Genomic DNA, 19,501 nt, shown 5'->3' with positions numbered 1-19,501 from the left:
AGGAACCCTATTACACTGCTGGTGGGAATGTACACTTATACAACCACTTTGGAAAGCAGTCTGGAGGGTCCTTAGAAAGCTAAAGATTGACCTCTTCTTAACGCTGATGTCTTATCTGGAAAATAGAGCAGAACTCAAGCATATTTGAGAGAGCAAGGTACTGATAGTTCCTGCTCCTGTGATTTATCTATCTATTAGATACTGAATAAATTAAACTAATACTGATGTGTCTTTTGAGCACGTGGTTATTAAAACAGATTTTGGGTTCATTTATAAACCAAATAGTGATAGGACCACAAGTAGAATACATGAACAGTAGATAATAGGGAACTAATGCTTCTTTAACATTGGATATTCTTACTGCATTTAGTTGAGAGATTTTAGTACTGTGAAATTTAACAACTATGGGTTCGACTATACTTTGGATATTAAGATAAAGACACTTGCTTTCTCTTAAGAATCTTTTCTTAAAATCTTGAATTTTATATTGATTTATTTAAAAATATATGAACATAACGTAGCATAACATAAAAACATAACTGTTTTTCTTTGACAGACTTGAAAAATGGTTTCCAAATTAGTTAATTCTGACTTGTTGAGACCTGGTATGGACATTTGGCTGGGTGGCATGTCTGTATTGTTTTGTTTCATTTCAGACTTCATTGACTTCAGGACTGAATTTCTTCCTTTGGTTTCATCTTGTGTAGGGCAAGACCTTTATGGCAATTTTGAATTCAGAAAGAGGAAAGAATAGCAAAGGGAAGCTTCCTGGTAGAAGTTAAGTTGTGAACTTTGCAACCAAACTTCCTGTTTTCAAACCTGGGCTCCGTTATTTATGGTGGCGTGACCTTAGCCTATTACCCATCTATGCTGGCTTCTTCCTGTGTAAAGCAAGTAGATGGTATGAGGATTAAACAATGTAATTGAATAACATGAGTGCATTAGTGCCCAGTATGTGGTAGGTTCTGTGTGTGATGATTGTTGCCTTTGTCTCAGAGTTAGTGTTGATGATTCCATGCTTTTCCCTGCCCATCCCTTGTTTTTACTGCCCCTCTGGTTCACCTTTGTCACCAGTGTCATTCATTCATGCCCAGGAAAAAGCATTAGAATTTGGATGACAGACATGTTGTTGGATATCCTTTAGGATTTGTCTGTTGGCTATGGCCTGCTTTTATTTCCCAGGTTCCCTTATATTTCCTCATAGTGTAGAGATGGGTAAAGGGACAAGTGATAGTAAAGGATGAAAGGGAGAAAGGAATTCATGGCTGTAGCTGAAGAATAGATTCTGTTTCTCCACTTCAAAAGTTCTCTGATAATAGGTAAGTGTGTTTGTGATTAGAAATGAAATTTTGGGATAAAGCACAAAAAGGCATAATTCTCTTTTGAACTTTTTGTCAAGGTTGCTGATGGTCAAATGTCCTGGAAAATTCAAAAGCTATGTTTTTATTTAGAGACATTAGAGCAGAATAAATGAAACTGTGCTTTTTTTTTCTTTTTTAAGAATCACTGAAATAGAACCCACAGTAATAATGCTTTCTTTCATCTGGGTACAAACATCTTTTTTTTAAATAAGTTTTTTATTGTGAAAATTCTGTACAGAGGAGGGGTTACAGTTACATGAGCAAGGTAATGAGTACATTTCTTATCGCACATTGTTGCCTCCTCTTTTGTCATCTGGATACAAACTTCTAAATCAGCTTTAAAAAAATCCTTATTTGTGTTTCTTGGAGAGAGGTAACAGGTAACAGAGGAAGGAATAGGTAAGCATGTTTCTTCATAACTGAGTTGTAGGTGGCCTTTTGGACAGCTGTGTTTTTTCAAATGGGAGCTTCTTACTCTACTTTCTTTCCCAAACAGTTCATGTATACTGACAGTGGGCATTACCTTAAAATTCATATGCTACCTCAGCAAGCCTGTCTTTCCTATATTTGGGTATCTTTACTTTTTTGGGGGGGGGCGTGTTGGTCATGGAGCTTGAACTCTGGGCCTGGGCACTGTCCCTGAGCTCTTCAGTTCCAGGCAAGCACTCTACCACTTGACCCACAATGCCACTTCCAGTTTTCTGGTGGTTAATTAGAGATAAGAGTCTCATGAACTTTCCTGCCTGGGCTGGCTTTGAACCATGATCCTCAGATCTCAGCCTCCTGAGAAGTGAGGATTACAGGTGTGAGCCACCGGCACCCAGCTTTACTTTTATTTTTAAATTTTTCATAGTTAATATTTTTTGGGATTGGACATGTAGTTCAATGATAAAGTACTTGCCTAATGTGATTGAGGCCCTAAATCTGATTGTTAGTGTTACAAAATTAAGAGTATATTTATCTACATGCAGTATATATATGTATATATATATGTGTGTATATATATACACATATATATATATGTATATATATATACATATATATATATATATATATATATATACATACATACACAGTATTTATTTGTTGGTTTGGGTTCTGGAACTTGAATTTAAGGCCCTGAGCTTTTTGCTCAAGTCTAGTACTCTACCATTTGAGCCACAGCTTCACTTCCAGCTTTTTGATGGTTAATAGAGAATCAGAGCCTGAGTTGCTGGGATTATAGGGAGTGAGCCATCAGCACCTAGCTAAGAATATTTTTGAGAGGGTATTAAATAGTAAGCTATTTTTTGGAGGAGAATTAGGTTTTCCCTGTAAATAATAAACATATTGCCATTTTTTAAAGCTCTCTTTTGTTTTGCCTCACAATGCTTATCCATATAAGCTAAGCATTGATTAAGAAGATATATTTTACAATTATATATTATGCTATGTACTGAAAATAACTATATGTTATCTTAATTATCACAAGAGTCAGTTTATCATAGAGTCAGTAATGTTCTAGGAAGCTGAGGGAGATTCTTGTCTCCTTACTGAGGGCTAAGTGTTCTCTGGCTTTCAAATCCTGGTTAGAACTTTTCTAGATACCATGCATCTTTTAAAAGTAAGTGTTAGGGCTGGGAAAGTGGCTCAGTGGTAGAGCACTTGCCTTGCATGCATGAGGCCCTGCGTTCGATTCCTCAATACCACTAACCAGAAAAAAAAAAGTGGTGCTATGGCTCAAGTGGTAGAGCGTTAGCCTTGAGCTGAAGAGCTGAGAGACAGTACCCAGGCCCAGAGTTCAGGCCCTACGACCAGACCCCTCTCCCCCCCAAAAAAAGTGTTAGTAGTTGAGCTATTTTCCTTTTTGCAGTGAAGCTGGTATTTTTAAGTGGTGTGTTCTAAATTGGGATAAGGAAAGTCATTAACTGTTGTTATCTGTTTTTACCCAAAGCAAAACTTGCTGGCATGATGTACTGTGCTCATCATCATCTCTATCATATATTTCTTTTTTTTTCTTTTCTCACCACAAAGAGGTAACAGAGACCAACTTATTTTCTCAGAGAAATGGCCTTATCATTTTCAAGTTGAAGAATGAGAATGTATGTTGGTAGATTCCTTTTCTTTACTGGAAGAATAATTGACTGACTTCCTAATGACTGGCTTTTCTGTGAGGCAAAGGATAAATGCATCTATGGATACTGTTGTGCAGAATAATGTTCACATCAAACAGAAATGCTCAGTGTATGGACATTAGCAGTGCAGATCTCTGTACTTAGGACACTAGTTAAGCACTAAGCTTAGAGAAAGGTATGTATAGGTTGAAATTAAGAGTGTTTTTGAATGGGAATGAGGAGAACATTAAAGTTAAAAAGGTATTTTGAAAATTGAAAAAACACTGTGTTCTCTTTTATTCATTTATTAGCCCAGGACTTAGACATTATAGAGGTTCATAGTTCTGCTTTGGAGGCTTGCTTCATTTCTAAGTGATATATGTCTGTTGGCTTCCCACTTAAGACTGGTCATTTGGGGTCAAGAACACAGAATGTATTTTTTTACATCTTTGCCCACAGAATTTCTTATTATAGACTCAAATATACTCTATATTCTCTGTTAAGGAACTATATATATTATTTCAGGAGCACAGTGGTCTGTGCTAAGAAGATCCTTAGGAAATGTTTTAGAAACTTCTGCCATCTTTTTTTAAAACAGAAATTTTGCTTTTCTCCTTATCCAAGTGTTGTAGGAATGACAATATGATTTTGAATGAATTTTAAAGTGATAATTTTAGTCTATAAAGAGAAACATATTAAGTTAAATCAGGATTGTAATGGTAAAAGGTATTGAGTTTTAGAATAAAATGTAATCATTCCATTTCATTTCTTTTCTTCCCAGAGTTCTGTTTCAGTCACTGTTTTAATCATTATAGAAGGACACTGAACTTTGAATATGTTGGAAACCGTAGGTAAGACTATTCTTTTTTTATTGGATATCTTTAAATATGATAAGATTTCCATGGAAGATTCTATCTATAGTAACTTAGATTCAAAAATTTTTATCTACTAACATTTTACCATCTCTGTATTTGGACAATTTCATTTGAAGTGTTATAAAAACAAATCACTGTAAGCAAAAGTAAGTATGAGCTATTTTATTAATCATGGGGTTTAATAAGGTTTAAAATAAGCCCAATTCTAATTAGTGAACCAGTTTTCGTTGTTTCTTTCTGGATGGCCCCAGAAAGTTAAAAGTTCCGTGTCATGTGTGTCTGTATATCTTTGTGTGTGTGTCTATGTGTCTGTGTGTGTCTGTGTGTGTCTGTGTATGTGTATGTTGGTCCTTGGGCTTGAATCATGATGGCCTGGGTGCCATTCCTGAGTGTCTTTTTTTGCTTAAGGGTACCATTTGAGCCTCTGTGCCACTTCTGGCTTTGAGTAGCTTATTGGGGAAAATAGTGTCATGGATTTTCCGGCCTGTGCTGGCTTCAAATTGAATTGTAATCCTAAGATCTCAGTCTCCTGTGTAGCTAGGATTACAGGCATGAGCTCCAGTGCTTAACAGTGCTTTAGTAGTTTTAATCCTGAGAAAAGGCCACAGTTCTTGTAGTTGTATTGGTGAGATACTACTGACTTCTTGCTTTTATTAGATAAAAAGAGTAATAACAAACCTACCAACAAACTTTTCATGCAGTTTCATGGGCTCATCTTTTATCCCACTATTTTTGAGCTTTAGAAACATTACTTTATAGAGCCATTTACAGGTATGTCAGGTGTCGGACACCTTGCCTCTACTCATACTGTTTGAGTATGACCATTGGAAAGTATCTGCATGTCACTTGGCACGTAAATGATTCTGGCTTGTTTCTTAACAGCTGCAGACTGTGAGGTGTAGAGGGAAAGTTGGTGGCAATAAATGGAAAAAGTGCTATTTTGGTGATAATGTGATTTTTGTTCCCAGTTCTATTCTGATCATTAAAATGCTTGGATGCACTTTTCCTCCATTACTCATTTTAAATTGAAGTCATATACTATAAAGACTACCAATCCATCTAGGAAAGTTCCTCATTAGAAAGTGGAAAGGAAAGAGAAGTGTAAAATTACATAAATCATTGATTCTCAAAGTTTTATTCTGTTAGCCATTACCAGGTTGCACACCTTCTAAGAATTGGTATGAAAATGAGTAATACTCAGTTACCATGGATATATGGCCCAGAATAATACTATCATATGTATCTTTAGGATAAAAATTCTGCATGAGTAAATATGGTTCATTTTAATCTGCTTATGTAAGTGAACTCAGGATCAAGATCAGTTGTCATTTCAATTACCGTATTTCTGTATAATTGGGTATTGGGTGCTATAGAAATTATCTCTGGTAATAATTGTCACTTGTTGATTACCATTATATAGCAAATATATTTTAATAGATGTACTCATTATCATGAATGCATTGGGCATATATCTCAACACTCTCCCTGGAACAAAACAAAACCAAACAAAAGCTTATACTTGTAACCCTAGCTACTCAGGATGCTCTGACTGGAGGCTGGTCTGGGCAGAAAAGTCTGTGTGACCCTTTCTTAACCCACTACTGCTAGGTGCAGTAGTGTATTCATGTCATCTGAAGCTATGTGGGAGGCTAAGATCTGGAAGAATATAATTCTAGGGTAGTCCTTACAGATAGCCTAATAAGTTCTATCTCCACAGAGAGAAGCAGTGTGTAGTGGTACCAACCTGTCAAATGATTCAAAGCCACAAATAGGTGAACTGCATTCTAGGCATGAGCCTGTGCAGGAAGTTAAATAGAAGCATGCATGTATGACATTAGGACCATTGAAATATATTGATTAAAAACACTTTCTGTAACATTGTACCTGACTCATAAGGTGCTTAAAACTTAATTGAATTGGTTTGAAGCATATGTAAATATGTGATTTAATTTTGGGGGAAGGCATTTCTAGTATTAAGTAGTTTTTAAATATTTTAATTACTGTATATTAATTGTTCATAGTGGTATATTTCATCTCAATGCTTCCATACTTGCACAGGGCATATTTTAATCACATGTATCCCTCAATTACCCTCTTTCCTCTTTTCTCTTTTCAGAAGAAGTGTCTTTAAAAGACTGATTTATGTAATGCTTCTTAATACATTTTCTTTTTTTTTCCTTGCTAATTATTTTTTTTATTATGAGAATACCGCACAGAGGAGTTACAATTACATGGGCAAGATAACGAGTACATTTCTTATCAAGCATTTTTGCCTCCTCTTTGTTTCCCCTTCCCATCCCTTCCCATACTCCTCTCCTCCTCCCACCCTATCCTCCCCCCACCCCTCACCAAAGTTGTTAAGTTCGTTTTTCGACATAACGACTTGTACACTTCATTGTTGCAATGAGTCCACCTGTATCCCTAGTTAAACGATTTGTTTTTTTCCCTTCCCCTCCACAAATTATACCAACATCAAATACAGTGAAAGCATGGGTTATACTGTGGGAGAGGGACATCCAAAGCAACATAGAAATCATCTTATAAATATGTTAGAAACAATCCTATGAAAGAAAAAAAACAAACATTTAAATACTTATCTTGGGGTTCATTTCCCTAATATCAACTTATCTGACCTTTTCTACTTGAGTCAGACATATACTAGTTATTGCAAATAAGGGAAACCATGGAACCTATGTTGCTTTGGGCCTGGCTTACTTCACTTAATATAATTTTTTCCAAGTCTTTCCATTTTCTAACAAATGGGGCAATGTCATTCTTTCTGATGGAGCCATAGAATTCCATTGTATATATGTACCACATTTACATTTTCTATTTTAGGATGCTTTGCTCCCTCCTGTATGATATCATTATATTTTAGATATTGTCATTCATTGGTGATGTTATCCATATCTACTTATTTGTGAGTTAATTATGTTACTAATTTTTCTTTGTTTAGATAAAATTTGACATATCTTTTTTAAAGGAAAATATCCACATTTCTGAGATCACAGATTATTTAGTTTATGTATTTTTATAAAGCAGCTGACATTGGAATTCAAGTATCTGTCATGTGAATAAGTTTCTATGGCCTTACAGTTGCATGTAGCATATGATGTGCTCAGTGTCCTGCTTTCACATACATTTTTCTATAAGAGACTTGAAGGTTTGAAGGACATAGTTAGAGCAGCATGTTTATTCTCCCCTTATTTGTATTGATATGAAGCATATGCAAATATGCTATTCAATTTTGAAGAAAAAATAAAGTATTAAAAAGTGTTTTTTTATTTTGTACTGCATTAAAATATTTTTTACTTTAGACCCACTTTGTCCATAGTAAAAAAAGACTATTTTGTACAGTTCAGATGAATAGTGTTAAGAGTATCCATAGGTTTAACATGTACCTTTAGACTTGAATGTGTAATTGATTAATGCTGCTCTTTGGAATAGACAAAAACCGAGCCCTGCAGGCAGCAGAGCGCTTGCAAGCCAAGCTACGAGAACGTGGGGATGTAGCAAACGAAGAAAAACTGAGCCTTCTGAAGTCAGTTCTGCAGAGTCCACTCTTCAGCCAGATTCTGAATCTTCAGACTTCTATACAGCAGCTGAAGGACCAGGTAGGGTATCACTTACCCATGTGGGTAGTCACAGCATGGCCGAGACCTTGTTGAAAGCTCCTGTTTTTCTAAAGGCTGATATATGCTTTAATGAATAGTTAATGAAAACATTTACTTCTCCAAATAAGACATTCAGATTTGCTGTGGCTTTTTCTCTCCTAGTTATTTTTGTAATGGTTGTTGCTGTATGTTGTAGAAGACATGACATTGTGTTGAAAGCTCTGGAAGCTGGAGAATGAGTTCCTGCAGAAGAAAGGATGATACAAATGTTTGGAGTGGATGGCTGTAGACTTGATTTCCTCACTAAGCCTCACTGATCATGTGATCTGCTCATTCAGATTCAAACAGTACACTCAGAAGATTGTAGATAAGCTCGGATTAGCATATGTAATCATGTGTGTGAGGAAAGGAAATCACCTCTGTTTTGACAGTAAAAGGAATAATTACATTGTCATCAGTTAGAGGAATTGCAATTCTCACTTCTTAAAAGAGTGTAAGTAGCAATTGCTTCCATGACAGCATCAGATGGTGATAAACATTAGAACTTCTAAATGTAACACCATGTTTTTTTTTCTGTAAAAATTATGAGCATTAAGAAGTTAGAGCATTTGTATTGAAGTTGAAACATCTCACAATGACAGAATGAAAACTAAAGTCAGATGTTCTTTGAAGTTACTTCATTTAATCACCATGTTTCAGGTTTTAAAAAGAAATAAAACAGTTCATATACTCATGAGGTTTGAAGTCAATCTAATTATGCCTTCAAGTTAGTATTCCTACTCATGTTTTTAGCATTAATTTTATATTTATGGAAGACTTGCTAGCAAATATTCAGCCCTACAAGGTTCAAAATGAAACTTGAAGACTTAATTTCATAATTCAGTAAAAATAAAACAGGTCCTATTAAAAACTCCAAAACTGTACCAAATGCAAAAGAATGAATAGTAGTTATAGAGAAGGAATTTGTTTAATGTCATGTAGATTATTAGTCTAGATATATATTTTTGTAACCCCTCCAAAAGAAGTAAATTAAGAAGTATCTTAAAAATACTTAACTTTTACAATAAAATTAAACTTTAAAAACCACCAAACAAAAGAGATATGTACTTGCGTGTGCGTGCGCACGCGCACACACACACACACACAAATACTTTATTTCATTATTTTTGTGTTTGGCAGTGCTAGGCCTTTGAATTCATGCTAAGCAGGCACTTTTACCACTGAATTATACTTCCAGCCATGATTTTCGTTCATTCTCAGTAGCTAGGCTAGCAGGCACACTGCTACTAAGTCTAGATCTTAGTTGAGAATGGCTCTGATGAATTTTTTTCTGCTGGGGTTGGCCTCAAACCATGGTCTCCATATTCTCAGCTTTCCAAGTAGCTAGGATTATAGATATGAGCCACCCATTTCTGGCTTCAAAAATATTTCTCTACAGTGACTTTCTACTTAACAATTTTAAAAAGTCATGACTATTAGTTTAAAAAGGTGTTTTTCTTAGCTAGATGCCAGTGGCTCATGCCTGTAACTCTAGCTACTTAGGAGGCTGAGATCTGAGGACTAAGTTTTAAAGCCAGTCCAACAAGACAAATACAAACGTGTCTTATTGCAATTAACTAGCAAAAAAGCCAGAGGGGGAGATTTGGCTCAAGTGGTAGAGTGCCAGTCTTGGGGGATGTAGGAAGCTAAGCAAGAGCTTAGCTTGTTTGTTTACTTATGGTAATCCCTTTGCAAGTTGCTGAAAAGATTGTTTTTCAAAACTGATTTTCAGAATGACCTAGCCAGATTTGTGGAGAAACCTGTATCCTGAGTATAATATGATATGAAAAATTATCTGTTCCTCTCAAATCATAAAGAAGTTGGACATATGTTGTCTCCTCTTATAGTATTTTGTGAAAATGTGATTAGAATGAGAAGAAAATTGAAACAAAAAGAGTACCAACTAATATGTTAGGATATACCACAAGCTGAATATGTTAGCTGTTGACATTATCTGCTAGCCAGTCTCATGAAAGGGAACAGAGTTTGTGCCGATCTTGTGTGATAAAAGGACCAGCAATGGAAGGAGGATCCAGGCCCTAAGAATATTTGGGTGTTGAATTATCTGGGCATGTCTTGCATTTGAATGTCTTTGGACTTTTTCCTCATCACTGTTCATACAGAATACTGACACTGAAAAAGACCAAGGAAACATTCATTGTGCCCTGTTTGTCACCATGACCTAGAGAGGTTAAGTGACTTGTTTATAAAGGTAGAGTAGAGTTAAGTTTGAGTTTTCTTGGCACCATTCTACCATTTTTGGAAAAGGAAAGAATGTTAGTCTGTGCATTTTTTCTATCTTCCTATAGGCTAGAAACTAGATCCCTAGATGCCAAGACTTTGATTTTTTATAACTTTTTGATAACTTTTCTTTCCCATTCATAGCTAATTCATTTCTTTTATTTGCTAGGTTTTTTGGGGGGGTATTGACTATAGCAAAACTTCAAAATCTATTATTTTCTCTTTTAAATTTATTAAAAAAATTTTTTTTGAGCCGGGTGCTGGTGGCTCACCCCTGTAATCCTAGCTACCCAAGAGGCTGAGATCTGAGGATCGTGGTTCAAAGCCAGCCGGGACAGGAAAGTCCCTGAGACTCTTATCTCCAATAAACCACTCGAAAACCGGAAGTGGTGCTGTGGCTCAAGTGGTAGAGCGCTCGCCTTGAGCTGAAGAGCTCAGGGACAGAGTTAAAGCCCCACGACTGACCAAAAAAAGTGCTACTGGGGATTGAATTCAAGGCCCTGTATTTGTAAAGTCTACTACTACTTGAGTCATACCTCTGACATGATTTTGCCTTGGCTGTTTTGTTTTTTTCTTTTTGTGCCAATCCTAGAGCTTGAACTTAAGGACTAGGCACTGTAGCTGAAGTTTTTTGCTCAAGGCTAATGCTCCAGTGCTTGAGCCACAGTTCCACTAATGGCTTTTTATAAGTTTATTGGAGATAAGAGTCCCATGAACTTTCCTGCTTCAGCTGTCTATGAACTTCCTGAATAGCTAGGATTACAGGCCACCCAGCACCCAGCTGCCTTGACTGTTTTTATGAGGTAGGATTTCTTATGCTTGCTCTGGTTGGTCTGTAGTCCTAATACTTGTTCTAACCTGGGTAGCTGTAGATGATAGGTCCTGTGCTCAGTCACTGTTTCCTCTGTAGCTAGATTAATAGGTATGTTCCACTTTGCCTAGCTATTGAGTGTAAGCATTATGCCCACCTTTGGTCCTCAGCTCCATGCAGACCTGAGCTTCTCCCAGCCCTGGAGTTCCCTCCATATAGCTGGTCCCTCCCTCTCTCTGCCTAGACCCACCTGAGCTTCAGTCTACCTCACTTCCTACCCCTAGACCTTGCTGCTGCCTAGATTGTGGAGGCTGCCATGTGCTCCCTTTCTGAGGGAAATATGGCTCCTCTAATAAACCTTGTAATAATCTTTCTCCTGTGCCTGCCTGCCTCCACCTGGTCCCCTGGGATGGATGTGATGGATCCTATCATTGAGTGAGGAGTCTTGGGAACTTTTCTGCCTAAGATGACCTTGAACCATGACTCCCAATTACTGCCTCCCAAGTAGCTAGGATGCACCAGGCCTATTTTTTCTTTCTTTTTTTTTGGGGGGGGGTCTGGTCGTGGGGCCTGAATTCTGGGCTTGGGCGCTGTCCCTCAGCTCTTCAGCTCAAGGCTAGCACTCTACCACTTGAGCCACAGCGCCACTTCCGGCTTTTTTCTTTTTGCTTATGTGGTGCTGAGGACTCGAACCTAGGGCCTCAGGCATGCAAGGCAAGCGCTCTACCACTGAGCCACCTTCCCAGCCCTGCACCAGGCCTATTTTAAGAATGAAATGTAAACAGTCTAGAACATTCTTAGACATGTTAGACTTACCAAGTGCTAATTCACTGTTTTTAGAGTGTGTGTGTGTGTGTGTGTGTGTGTGTGTGTGTGTGTGTGTGTACTAGAATTCAGGGCCTCATGATCTTGTTTAGCCTTTTTTTCCTTATCGCTGGCACTCTACCAATTGAGTTCCATATCCACTTTTGTTTTTCTTTTGCTGGGTAGTTGAGATAAGTGTCTCAAAGATTTTTCTGCCAAAACTGTCTTCGAATTGATCCTCAGATCTCAGCTTTCTGAGTAATGTAGTATTATAGGCATGAGCCTCACACAGCTAATGTATTAATCTTTATAATGTAGTAATTAATTAGTACATCCAAGGAATGAAATTTGTTTCGTGCCTTTAAACTTGGCTACAGAAATCTGGGCAGTGGCTAGCTTATATTATCTTATACTTTCACATGTATAATTTTATAAGCATAGTAGGTTAAGTTACTGTTTCCATCCCTTATGGCCATGAGAACATTCGATCCCTCCAGTTCTTTCCCTCCACCATTCTCTTGTCAGAGAAGCAAAAAGAATGAATAGTGGAAACACCCAAGGTATAGCAGCATATTGGAGAACAGGATCATATTGTTGCATTAACGACAGATGCTGACATGTCATGTTGAATTAAGCCTACAATTTTTTTTCCTCTCAGATCCTTCTCATTACTTCTATTCAGTAATGTTTAATTTTTTCCAATTTGCTTCTTCAGTACTAAGACTGCCCTTAGAAATCAAACTGTTTCCCTTTGGCAAATTAAACACTTGACAGGTGTGTAACAGAGAGGGCAAAAAAGCCATGCCCTGAAGGGATGTGCTATTTAAATATTGTCAAAAATATTAACAGGTCTGAGAGTATAATTGATGCCTCCGTTTAACTCTGCCACATTGTGCATTGTTCTAACCGCCAGCTAAAAGGATGTGTGCTATTAAACCTGAATAATCTCTAATAGCTCCAGTTCATTTCCTATTGCATGACTTCTGTTTAAGTGAAGAGGAAAAAATAGAACTGTGACTGTGTGTCAATGATCTGTCAAATGCAAATTTTCAATTAGTGTCCTCACTGTCACCTAGTCATCTCTGCTAATAACTACAGGGCGTAATGAGTATTCATGACAAAAATCCAGCTATTGTGGGGAAAATAAACACGTTAGCTATTTAATAATGGAAACTTGTCAGCCTTGAGGATATTGTATTTGCATATTTATTCTGTAAAGTTTCTCCAGTCCAGTACAGGTGGGTGCTATTTGCCTGATGAATTAATTTCCTGGCCTTTTGAACTGACCCACAGGCACTAAATTAATCTTCTTGCCCTAAATGTTTAGTAGAAAACTGTGATTTAGAATTCTAGTTTTGATAGAAATTTGGGGAGCAATGTTTAGAAATTGACATTGCCAAGATTTTTTTTTAAGCTATGCAACAGAGGCCAATCCTAACACTGGAGAAATGATGTGGATAACTAGGTTACAAAAGCTGCTTGTTTGTGAAATGAGCCTCAGGGCACAGAATACTCAGTAGATCTTCTTGTCAATGATCTCCAGCCTTTCTGAAATATTCTGTTGTATTGTTTTTATTTGTTTAATATTTTTAGGTTGCCTTGTTCATTATTCTTCACAAAATTTTGGCTTATGCCATTTCAAATAGATGCCATGTAAGCACAATATAAGCCAAATATTTCTTTGGAAAATTATGACATCTCTTTAAATAATTATTCATTGTTGATTAGTTAAATCTTTAAAAAGTTATTCTTAGAATGACATCATTGTATGATCAACATTTTTGTTTTGTGTTTTTGTAAAGTTTCACATGTTCACATTCCAGAAAAGAATTTGATCACCTTCTGAGGGCAAGCATAAGAATATCACAGAGATACCAACAACCTTGACTTACTAAGACTGTGAATATCACTAAATTTCAGGGTCTTGGGAGCAAAGGCAAAAACTGCATTGTATTCATAAACTGCTTTGTTGAATAGCAACTCCTTTGTACAACTATTTAAAGATAATAAAATATATTTTAAAAAGGTAAAAAAAAAGAGGATAAAATAGCCAAAGGGTTGCATGTTGTTCATTTTAAGAGATTATTTAGTGAGTCAAATTGGCTATGGTAGGCTTATCACATAAACACTTTATTTATTTATTTGGTCATGGGGCTTGAACTCTGGGCTTGGGTGCTGTCCCTCAGCTCTTCAGTGCCTCAGCACCACTTCTGTTTTTCTGGTGGTTAATTGGAGGTAAGAGTTTCAGGGACTTTCTTGCCCTTTCTTGCTCGGGTTGGCTTTGAACCTTGATCCTCAGATCTCAGCCTCCTGAGTAGCTAGGATTACAGGTATGAGCCACTGGCCCCCAACTACATAAACACTTCTATAACAGACTCATATTCATTTATTAATAAACCTTCGTTAAACACCTAAAATCAATCATAATGGAATAAATTATAAGAGAAGAAAATAGAACATAGGAAATAAAGGAAGGCTCATAAGCTCTGTAGGATTCTCTGTCTTGCTGAAGGGGAGAGATCTGATATGAATGAAAAGAGAATCAAGTCACATGGGTAGGTAAGATAGTACACCACAAGCCAGTCAGAGCCATTGTGGCACATAGGCAACACAGAGCAGATCTGGTTCAGTAGTTCTCAGGGCTAGCAATTCCAGTGAGTCTTGTCAGTCATAGAGATGGTGCGGAGCTGTTTGGAGCCCTTTGCTTGTTGATCTTGGATGCATGCTCCTGGTGCCCTGATGATGAGTCACTAAATGCTGCTGTTACTTTGGTGTTAGGTCCTCTCCATTTAGAGGGCCCAGATGAAGAGGTTGCATCATTCGCTGGTCTGGTGTATTTGATAAGTTCATGGACCTGGTTTATCTAATTTGATTTGATATGCCCAGGTGGGTAATCTTAGGTGTCAATAAGTTACTAGTTAACATCATGATTTGTGCTGAACAGATGATGATTGTTTACTAGCACAAACAAGATGCAGATATTGTTTTGCCCTAGCATTTGCACCCCAAATCCAGCAAACTATGTTTAGAAAAAGTGAGTCTGTCAAGGTAAAGCATGAAACTTGGGTTTTAGACCCCCAGGGATCGTACATTAGATCTAGTCACTGGCCTCCTTATGTCAAATAAAGAGACATGGTGAAGGTGAGAGAAAGGAGATTTATTACATAGCATGGGCATGGCATGGGAAGACAATATTACATTACATTTCCAGTCATCTTTAGGGGTACAGAAATTGGCCTCAGATTAAACAGGGAGATTGGAGTGGAGAGTGAGGAAGGTATGCATAGTTAAACCAATCTCAAGTCACAGGTATGGCCTGGCTGACCATTAGTTCAGTCTTTGTTATGAAGAATTGGTAGGTGGTCTCTAGCTTTTGGCTGTACTCTTTAAGGTAATGCAAAGATGGCATTGCCTTGTTTGAGGAACAGTTTGCCTTTTGTCATACGTGTTTATCAGTAAATTATATCTTTTCTGACTTCCACTCCCTGCCTCCCAAGTAGGTAAGCTTACAGGCAAGAGCCACTGGCACATGGCTCTCTTCTTTGCTGTTAACTTCTTTTAGATAATGTACACTAGAACCTCAAGAAATACAACAGATATTTCAACTTAGGATCTGTAATGTTCTATCATAAAGATATAAAGTGACTATAGGAGGGAATGGCTCAGATCAAAGAACGCAGATGTAAAGTTGGGGAGCTTTTAATTACTTTACAGGCCTCAGAACTATCTTTTAAATTGACTCTTACAAGCACATCCTGAAAGCTACTGTTCTATACAATATGGACTAACTGGAGGAAGACAAAAATTGAGGGATAACACCCTCAACTTCAACGTGCAACGTAGCACTCCCTCCCTCCTGACAATATGTCTGCTGTGTGAGATTGAGAAAACTCTGGTCCAGAGCCACACACGGATCCCTGTTGTCAAAGCAATTAGATACTTGTGAGATATTGGGAGGGAAGGACACTATGTTCAGGCCATGAAGGACTTGCTGAGGTAGGATTTTTATTGTTAGTTTTATTCTTTTGCTTTCAACTTTCTGGGAAGGTATATCACCTCCTCTAACTCTTTTATTAAATATAATATTTAGAAATGCTTTTTAAATTTCTTTTCTCCATATTTTTGTTATGGTAAAACTATACCAATTAAGATAAAGATTTTTATAGAATATTGGTAAGTAACATCTTTCATATGATTATAAAATACATAAATTAGTCTTCAAAAATGCTTCTTTTTATTTTCCTAATACTAAGAATACAGCATTACATCCTAATTTAGTTACAGCTTTTGTGAGGAGGGACACATGAGATAGCATCCCCTAGAGATGAAAGGAAAACGTGTGCCGCAAAGCATTACTTTAGAATATCTGACTAAGCAGGGGATGTTAGCTAGAACACATATACTGTCCTGGGGCATGCCTGAAGTCTATTCTGTAAAGCTAGATTTATAAGATTACTAAGACTGATTCATAGTAAAAATATTGAGACATTGTGCCTTAAGTAGCAGAATCAGGAGCTCTGATAATTGCTTACATTTATTTTCTTTTTAAATGTCAAAAGTGAGAGCACAAAGCATACACACATACACAACTAAAACAGTACTGGTAAACATGCACAAAAAGATTTTTCTTCCTACAGAAATAGTTTTATGATAGAAGGTAGAAGTGATAACAGTGGAATGGAGGGAGACTGGCAAAATAACAACAGTCTTCATTTGTCCATTTCCACTTAATATTTGTCCATAGGACTTATTTTATCTTTACTTTTCTCTAAGTTGATTGTTAATATTGAATCAATTTTACTTTCTATGGTGATAGGAAAACCATTAAAATTCTTAACATGGTGTTTGTCTAAATTTTTTAAATTGCTTTTTAAAATTACTATTTAAGTAGTGATTTAAAATAGTAGGTATTTTAAGTCTTACTTTAAAACAGTAATTTAAAATTGCATTTTAAATGGATTGCAATTTGAAATCAAATTATAAATGGTTCAATTTACTTAATTTTTATGTCCCTGCTTTTTGTTGACAGTTTCAGCATCTTTTGATAGTATTTCTTCTTCTTCTTCCTCCTCCTCCTCCTTCCTCCTTCCTCCTTCCTCCTCCTCCTCCTCCTTCCTTCCTTCCTTCCTTCCTTCCTTCCTTCCTTCCTTCCTTCCTTCCTTCCCTCCCTCCCTCCCTCCCTCCCTCCCTCCCTCCCTCCATCTCTCCCTTCCTCCCTCCTCCTCCTCCTCCTCCTCCTTCTCCTTCTTCTTCTTTTCTTCTTTTTGTTGGTGATGGGGCTTGAACTCGGCCTGGGCACTGTCCCTGAGCTCTTCAGCTCAAGGCAAGTGCTCTACCACTTTGAGCACAGCACCACTTCCAGTTTTCTGGTGGTTAATTGGAGATAAAAATCTCAGGGACTTTCTGCCCAGGATGGCTTTGAACTATGATCCTCAGATCTCAGCCTCCTGAGTAGCTAGGATGACAGATGTGAGCCACCAGTGCCCAGCTGATAGTAGTACGTTTGATCAAGCTACTTTCCTAGGAAAGTTTGGCTGTGGAAACACAGAATTGTTGAGATTTAAATATAGAGGTATTTTGCAAATACACATAAAGACACTGTGTATTATGTAATGTATTCTACTGCTATTTGTTCCTCACAAGGACAAAAAGAAGCATTAGAATTTATTGTATTCCTGGTCAATTTGAGGTTCATTTACTACTATATGCAAAGACATGCCATGTACATCTTTGAATAACTAAACTCTAAAAAATGAGTGCTCAGTTAATGAATACATGAAGATCCTTATATCCTTAAATATTTAAAACTTGTGCATTAAATATGTATTACTTGTTGACAGAGAACCAATGTTAACATAAATAAATCAACCAAATAACTGAAGTTACTTTGGAGAACCTATGCTTTCAATAACATGTACCACTCATCATCATTATAATCATGGCAATTAACATGCATTAGGTTTTTCTGTGTGCTGGGAATTGTTTTGGTGTAGCTACCCGTTTCATCGTTATAACAACAGTATAAAGTAGGTAACAGTTTTCCTCATTTTACTGCTTGGGAAAGGGCACAGACAATATGTTAGAACTGATGTTTGAATCCAGGGAGACTGACTCTGGAGTCCAGGTATTAATCATAGCACTATATTGATTTGCTTTATTGTTTTCTTAACTAGTATAATGATTATAACTTACAAATGTCTTAGTGATTTTAAATAATCCTAAGAAAAGACTATCTGGGCTTGAATTGTTACCATGTTTGCAAACTCGATCCTGGTTTGTATTTTTCCATTGATACTTTTTAGTAGATTATTAGAGTTTATACTTTAAAAATGGAAATATATAATCTATGTCATCAATAGTATATATTATAACATTATATATTATATACATATATACATATTTCATAGAGTATCATATACATAGTTTTCATTAAGCCTTTCTGTTTTCCTTTGGTTATAACATGGGAACTAAATAACAGGATTTGAAAAGTCTAAAGCATAGGCCCCATACTTTATCATCACTAAAAAGTATTAGTTTTTTAGAGCTCCATGTCTGGCTTTTTGGGGTACTTTATTGGGGATAAGAGTCTGATAGACTTTCTTACTGATTCAGATACTCTCCTTAGGTCTCAGTCTCCTGAGTAGCTAGGATTACCTTTGTGAGCCAGGAGTGCGTGGCTGCTTCTTCTTTCTTATTAAAGTTTAGCATTAACACAACAGGTCTCCCAACATTTTGGCCTCTTGACTAATTAACATTCTTAAATTATTAAGAACTGCAGAGAACTTTTGTTTATGAAGTTAATCCCCTAATATTTGGCCTGAGAAATTAAAACTGAGCAATTTTTAATATTAACTAATTCACATAAATTGTAGTATACTTAGTTCATGTTTAAAAATTAGAAGGGTAAAATTGATTTTATATTTTTGTACTTTTTTTTTTTTGTCGGTTGTGGGGCTTGAACTCTGGGCCTGAGAGCTGTCCCTGCGCTCTTCAGCTCAAGGCTAGCGCTCTACCACTTGAGCTACAGTGCCACGTCTGGTTTTCTGGTGGTTGATTGGAGATAAGTTTCAGGGAGTTTCCTGCCCTGGCTGGCTTTGAACCGTGATCCTCAGATCTCAGCCTCCTGAGTAGCTAGGGTTACAGGCGTGAGCCACCAGCGCCTGGCTTGTACATCTTTTTAATGTATGGCTTGATAGAAGAAAAACTGGATTTGCCTATCTGCTTCTGAATTTCATCTTTGGATTTGTGGTTTTAGTTGACATATTTGGAGAAAAATCTGTCTTCATACAGATGTATAAACTGGAAAGCACAAAGAATAACTTTTTGCAGATAATTGTGGATGTCCTTTGCTGGTGCCCCAAAACATTTTTTATTGGAATATAAGATCCGAAGCCAAATCAATGCATATTTCATAATATTGTAGCAAAGTCTATTTGTGTATTTTGCTTTCCCTCTCTCCCTCCCTCTCTCTCTGTTTCTGTTTTTCTCTCTTTCTTTCTCCTTCCTTCCTTCCTTTCCTCCTCCTCCTCCTCCTCCTCCCCCTCCTCCTCCTTCTCTTCTTCTTCTTCTTTCTTTCTCTCTCTCCCTCCCTCCCTCCCTCCCTCCCTCCCTCCCTCCCTTCCTTCCTTCCTTCCTTCCTTCCTTCCTTCCTTCCTTCCTTCCT

General features: G+C 37.0%; 1 protein-coding gene across 1 annotated transcript in view; it reads left to right on the top strand.

Moving 5' to 3' along the window:
* LOC105988961 (multiple PDZ domain protein-like) overlaps positions 1–19,501 on the top strand; it is a gene marked incomplete at its 3' end in the record, with an annotated part of 92,919 nt that overhangs the window by 18,988 nt on the left and 54,430 nt on the right. Inside the window, exons 2-3 of the mRNA XM_013020753.1 lie at positions 4,236–4,305; positions 7,777–7,943. Of these exons, the coding sequence (XP_012876207.1) occupies positions 4,290–4,305; positions 7,777–7,943 (183 nt within the window). The remainder of the gene's footprint in view (positions 1–4,235; positions 4,306–7,776; positions 7,944–19,501) is intronic.

This window comes from Dipodomys ordii, unplaced genomic scaffold (genome assembly GCF_000151885.1).
Source record: "Dipodomys ordii isolate 6190 unplaced genomic scaffold, Dord_2.0 Scaffold53, whole genome shotgun sequence".
NCBI classification, from domain to species: Eukaryota; Metazoa; Chordata; class Mammalia; order Rodentia; family Heteromyidae; genus Dipodomys; species Dipodomys ordii.
The sequence above is the reverse complement of the archived record's forward strand: the minus strand, read 5'-3'. Positions and strand labels throughout refer to the sequence as shown.